This window comes from Hyalella azteca, unplaced genomic scaffold (assembly GCF_000764305.2).
Source record: "Hyalella azteca isolate HAZT.00-mixed unplaced genomic scaffold, Hazt_2.0.2 contig1250, whole genome shotgun sequence".
In the NCBI taxonomy this organism is placed as follows: domain Eukaryota; kingdom Metazoa; phylum Arthropoda; class Malacostraca; order Amphipoda; family Hyalellidae; genus Hyalella; species Hyalella azteca.
Genome location: NW_025931575.1, coordinates 1 through 6616, shown reverse-complemented (window position 1 = coordinate 6616; position 6616 = coordinate 1). Strand labels below are relative to the sequence as shown.

Here is a 6616-nt window from a genome sequence, read left to right as displayed (position 1 = left end):
GAAATGAAACCAAACTTTGAAAGCGAAACATTCAGGATTAAAACATACCATAACGAGAAAGGGGAAGATTGCCCCACTGCGATTTCAATCCCTGCAGGAAGGATCTTTTTCCGTGGCAGGGCCGAGGCTGTTCAACGTCCTACCAAAGGATCTAAGAGAGGGGGAGTTTAACCTGGAGACCTTTAAGAGGCGACTGGACGTGCTCCGGAGCACAATCTCTGATCGTCCGCCTCTTGCATTAACCACTACCAGCGGCGAGAAGCAAGTAACAGCATCGTGCATCAGCAGCCCCAAATGAGGGCGGATGCGCAATAGTCAGAGGCGTGGCCTGGAACTGCTACGTTCAAAACATATACTAAGAATACTAAGAAGGGATGAGTAGAAAGGAGAGAGATGAGTAGCACTGGAACAATAACTAGCCTGAGCATCCTGAGCAACCAGTGAACAATGCGAATAGCAAGAAGAAAAATGTCCAGCAGGAGAAGAGAAAATACAGTTGATGGCTCACCTCTCAGTCTGGGATTTAGTGTTGATCTGCGCGTTGAGGTCCTCGGTCTTGGCGTTCAGGGTGTTGGCGTGGTGGCGGGCGGCCTCCAGCTCGCGCTCCAGCTGCTCCATGCCCGCCACCTGCGCCCTCAGCTTGTGCAGGTCGCTGTTGCGCATCTCCACCACCGACTTCAGTGACTCCACCTGCACGCACGCCACTCCATCAACACTCACAGAATTATTAGACAACGATACGCAGCATAGCCTTCTTTAACGGAGAATGACGTTAAACTTGTTAGTTCACAAAGTTCTACAAAGCAATGAATCAGAGAAGGCGTTTATTCGATTCATTTGCAGCTTTAACTAGTATGTTCACTGCAATATTTTATTTAAAAATAATTATCCTTATGATTCGTCAGAAAATTAATATCTTTAGTTGGTAAGACAACATAAAAGAGGCCACATTTATAAGCAGATGGTTGCTTTTACTACTTTCCAAACAAGAATTACTAACAAGCGCGAATACTACTACATCAATTTGCTAAAAATTTAATTTTAATGATATTGATCGGAATAACTTCCAGGTTTTCATATTCACAAGTACGAATTTCATCTTGCAAAAAACATGCTTTGCAAAGTATGGTCGGACCACAATGCAGGCGATTCCGTTTCTATCAAAATATGGAAATTAGTTGCTGCAAAAATGCAGTTCGTGAGTGCCGCACCAGCGGCATGGCACGCGTTGGTGCCGTTCAAGCGAACGACTGAGCCAACAATTGTGCACTAGCCAGTCAGTGGCAATTTATGAAGCCGTGTAACACGTACCTTTTTTTTAATATTCGCACAAACTAAGAATCTGAAAACAAGTAAACGAGTTAGTGGGGCAGCCCAGTTCTCTCTATTCTCGAAAATTAAGAAACGTTTTCATAGAGGATGAAGTGAATTCAACAAATTTTCTTCGGAATAATGTGTATGAGGCGCCCATAAGCTCTGCAATTTTCTAGAGAGAGCAAGAATGCAATTCAAAGTAACTGCAGGACATAATACGCATCAAGCAAACATTTTTCGCGTGATTATGAAGAATTGCTACGATTATTAGAAACGCAATTATTTGAGAACGTTTCTCATGCTCTTATTTTAGAGCCTAATTGAACAGATCATCGAGACTTCTACAACCAACCTCTGGCAGCGACTTTCTAATGAGCTATCATTATTTGCCTCTGTAACTTCTTCAATCTTGTAGGTACGATATGAAACACGATAATAATATCTGTTAAATCCTTACTTTGTTCATTTTCCTTAAAAACTACTTTCATTTGCTGACTGACCGGTTAAATGAGCTCTCACAATCATTGCAAGGTCATAATTTGCGAGTTAATTTGAGCGATTGCAAGCTACCACTACCTACCGAGTTATCATTTATGGGCTATAATTTAAGATCTTATTATTCATTTATTATTCAAGATCTTGCAAGCAAGTGAGGGACTAATGAAGGCGGCTCACCTCTTTCTGCAGGTCGGAGCAGTGCTGGCGGATGCCCACAAGGCGATGGTCGGAGTCACTCAGGAGGGACTCTTGTAACTTGGAGTTGCGCTCCCTCAGCTTCTCGCTCTCCTTCTCCGCGCACAAAATTTGTGCCTGGAGATCTTCTTCCCGAGATTTATGAGCCGATGTCAACTCGCATACCTGAAAAATTTTCATAAGTCGAGCAATTCAAAATTCACCATCTCTTTCAAACATACATATGACGCTCATTTTTTAATTATTGCTGCGTTTTTTGAAGAAAGTCGTTAGCATGAAAAGGAATATTATTTGTACTTCGAATAAATATTTCTGTATTCGAAAACCACGGAAATGAATATTTTTATGTACTGATGGTTCATGTCAATGAACTGATACCGAATAACTAATGCCTGGCCGAAGAAGTTAACTAATGGTCCATCTTTAACAGCTGCCGAAAGAAAAACTCCAAGTAAACGACCATATATGGCTACTTTCGGACATGGACAACTACTACTGGACGATGCCGTAACCTTCTACTCTGGGACAAGGTCCACATAATCCGAGACCACATGTAACTACTCTCGTATCACATCGTCCACAACTCGACCATATATCCTACTCAGGGGCCATATATACTCGTATCTTTTCTCCCGTAGCGCAAATATTTTTACCCACACAAGTCAGCGTTCAGATTGTATATATAATGGCTCTAGGACCAGGTATTTTCTACCCTTACTCATCAACAGCGCAAGAAATCATCACACACAAGCAAGTCAACCACGAATAACAGCGAAGCAATGCAATAGTAACATTCAAGTCAGTACTCACTACTTAAGTAATTAATGCTCACCAAGTTGCTGTGCTCTTCCTGCAGTGTTTGGATCTGCAGATGATGCTTCTTCTGCTCTGCTCAAACATGCAATTTTGCATTAGTCTTGTGGCAAGTTGTTGTGGAACGTGACTAACAACCAGCGGACTTCAAAATAACGACGTTATGATTCGTAATTGGTTTGAGTGTAAGTAGTTCGTAAGTATTGAATAGGTTCTGCTTCTAATCATTCAATGAAGTCGAAAAAAATTGGGAAACAAAGTCCACACAATAAAATGTTTTGGCATTAGAAATCACCAAGTCCGAATTTAATTTCATGGTACTCGAAACCACCGTCCAAAATACACAATTCGTTCAAAGAGTCATAGGTTAAGTCTCTAAATTGATTCTTTAGTTTTTGATCAAAGGTCAATGAAGGACCGCTCAAATCAATAAGTAATAGATAATTAAAAATCAAGCAAATTAACCAAATCTTCACCTAAAGTGTTTCCAAGCCACATCCATCGCCAGGTTGAGAATACCGGTATTTAAATACAGGTAAAAATTATCTATTTCTATTGCTCATATGAATTAACATAACTGAAATCTGAAAGAAAGCACAGGATGACAAACCTAACTATAAACAATGTCAAACGGACAAAAACTAGAAGCGGTATATAAATAAACCTTACTTCTGAAATAGGTATATAGGAAATATATGGGATTTTAAAAATTACATGTCAGAAACATCGGAAGTGGGAGCTAAAAGTAACAATACGATGTAACACTGTTCAGCCTAAACGTTGCAGTGCTAAATGAGGTTGATGCTAGAGTAGGTTCCCAGTACGATAACTCCTACCTCTATGCTGCGTGAGAGTCTCGAATAAAAATTGAGTAACTCCGTACCATTGATTCCCTGATACGCCTAGTTCGGGGAAAAACTTAGCTAATAAACAGCAGGCAATCATCAATTGACAGAAAGGTATCTTAACTTCCAAAAAAAATATTTTTTTTTGGTTAATTTTCGCCAAAATAAATGCTGGTTTCAAACATCAATACAGCGCAACTAAATACCTCTTATTTCCCGACAGCGTGAAATGGTCAAAAGATAGGATGCCTGATGGTGCTTGTCTCACGTCGCTTTTTCATCATGTATTTGTTTATGTTTCGATATCCAATTTGTGAATTTCAGATGCATTAATTAATTGAATAACTCGTACATGCTTTCTAAATTAATTGAACTACAGGGGAAGTTGGGGTTCGCAACGTCCTCAGTGAAAATATGGTGCATTACCGTGGTATTCTGTTACTATACATAAATTCTTGGTAAATGTAATTATTTAAAGAGTAAGTTCTAGCTGGAAAAGGTAGGACGACGTGAAAAAATATCGACAGTTCTAAGATGGTGATCGATAGAGTGATGATTGATGACTGAAATTGCATGTGGTTTGCAAGCAACCACGCAGTGTTTTGATGTTACTCTGCAAACGCCAAAACACAACTAAAAAACGTTCACATGGCAACACAAAACCAAGCTCATCTCACCACTGGCAGCTCTTTCGTCATGTTGAGCAGTAATTTCCAGCAACTCTTGCTGCTGGCGCTCTTTGAGTTGCTGCAGTACCAGTTCTTGCTGCTGCTTCAGATGCAGCAAATCACGTTCATGTTGCTCGCTGAGCTGCAGCTGCTCCAACGATGCACGTGCCTGCTCTTCACTGAGCTTTGTTTCTGCAGCGGCAAGGGCGATCTCGCGGTCACCTGGTCAAATATCGTCTGATGAGCAAGCTAGAAGTGACAAGATGAGAATCGGGTATTGTGATAACTGGCAATACAGTGCTCAACAATGCCAATTACCGTTATAACTATTTACTTACTGTTTTAAATGAATGGTATCCTCTAAGTAATTCTACAGGTCGGTCGAATATTTTTGATAATATAAAGTCGGAATATATTTACAAAATATTCATGAAATTCGTAACTTGACTGGAATTAACATGCAAGAAAGTAATAAACATTCGCACACAAATTTTCAATTCCAAACAATTAAATAATAATCGAGCAAATTCATCGCATCTAAGGAGGCAAGAACATACGTTAAAATTAGAATGCACTCACCCAGAGTTTGTTCAGCTGCCACCAGCGATTCCTGAAGACGAGCGATTTCGCTTTTGAGGCCAGGGCAATCGAACGCTTCATACTGCAAATGAAAATAACATTAAACACGAATATTGCCATCATACTCACATATATTATAACACTGGAAAATATATCATACTAATAATGGAATTTCACTAGGGATATGGACCAACGGCAAATAGTTACAATGCCGCATGTCATTTAGAAAAAGACGTAAGCAACGCATGCTTCAAAGTAAGAATGAGGAAGACCTGCTGAGATGTGGACGAGGTCCTATTGCGTTGTCTGTCACGGTAACAATTGGATTTTGGAGGAAAGCCTTAAATGGATCGAGTGCAGACCAGCTACCACCAGCGGGCAACATATGAGTCACTTCGAGTGTGGGAATGGACTTGCCTTATTGCAAAATCCTTGAAGCGACCTACAAGAGTGCGCGCGTGGAGGATAAATTATTTGCAGAAGGCGGGGCTAAATAGAGGTTAAAGCAGTGCACTGGTACGTAGTGTCGGTGCTGCAACAACCCGCAAAATCAAGCAGGAGTAAATCAGCTTATATACCCTCATCGTGAACACCTACAAGTGGGTGTACGGAAAGAGCAGTGAGCGAAAGCAGGGATGTCATGGTAAGCGCAGGAATATTTTACATATATCAAGAGCAGCGTATGCGCAGACTTCTTAGGCTCACGATAAGACATGTGCAAAAAAATCAAATTTAAGAAAAGAGATATGCATCAAGAAGTGTTCGTAAAGGTAGCTGCTTAGCATATAGCCGAGCAGTAGTTCGTTTTAATTTGTGTTCGAAGGTTTACAGCGTTTCCTTAGGCTTGGCGATGTGAAACGTTTACTTTAAAAAAAACGAGTGACGTTACCGATGTGCCACTGTAGAGTGGCTAAACATCGGTTAGGCGTTAACACGAATTCGGTGAAGAAAACGGAGGGGGATGATGGATCACAGGCTACTGAAAGATAACATCTAGCGATAAAGAATGATAACGCTTCAAAGAGAGCGATGAAGAGAACGTAAGAAAAATACAACAAATCAGAATAGATTTCCCAAAGAATGCCGAAACGGAAAAAAATTTCTGCGAATTGACTACATAGTAATTTTAATAACATAAATTTCTCTTCTTTGGTGCGAGAATTGATACAATTGATTCTAGTTCGGTCCATTTCTGTTCAATTATTTATACGCAATGATAATACCTCTGTTAGAGTCGACCAACTTCGTGTGAAATTAACGGTCTTGATTAGTTATTTGATCTTTACTTGAATTGATATTGTTTAATGTTGGCCACGTTACCTTGTGACCTACAAGTTCATTATACATCCCAAGTTAAAAGAGCTGCATATCGCTTGCTTACTAATAAAAAATATCAAGTTCCAAATACATATAAATTTTAAGGTCGTGATCAGAAAGCATTTACGAATCAAATCACTTCAGGCGCTCAAACAAGTGACCGAAAAGTTTCCCTTGGTACGGTGCAGCAACACCACCGCAACATCACTATGCTATGATAGAATTTTGTAAATGAGCATGGATTAGGAAACCGATGTTAAGAATACGTTCACGTAAGGTTGGGTTTCCTTCTGAATGTTTTTAGCGCATTTTCTTATTTATGGAAAAAAGACGCTATTGTGCTCGCCATGTCCGTCTGTCTGTCCGTCCGTCCGTGACCTCAAGTTT

At 40.1% G+C, this 6616-nt stretch overlaps 1 protein-coding gene across 1 annotated transcript; it reads right to left on the bottom strand.

Annotated features, from left to right (window-relative positions):
- Positions 1–508: 508 nt before the first annotated feature.
- LOC108678100 (coiled-coil domain-containing protein 89-like) lies at positions 509–4994 on the bottom strand (the record flags this gene model as incomplete). Its single annotated transcript, XM_018166447.1, has 5 exons — positions 509–690; positions 1990–2172; positions 2840–2895; positions 4343–4555; positions 4913–4994. Coding segments are annotated over 5 exons (716 nt in total), but the record flags the coding sequence as incomplete, so codon positions are not given.
- Positions 4995–6616: the final 1622 nt, after the last annotated feature.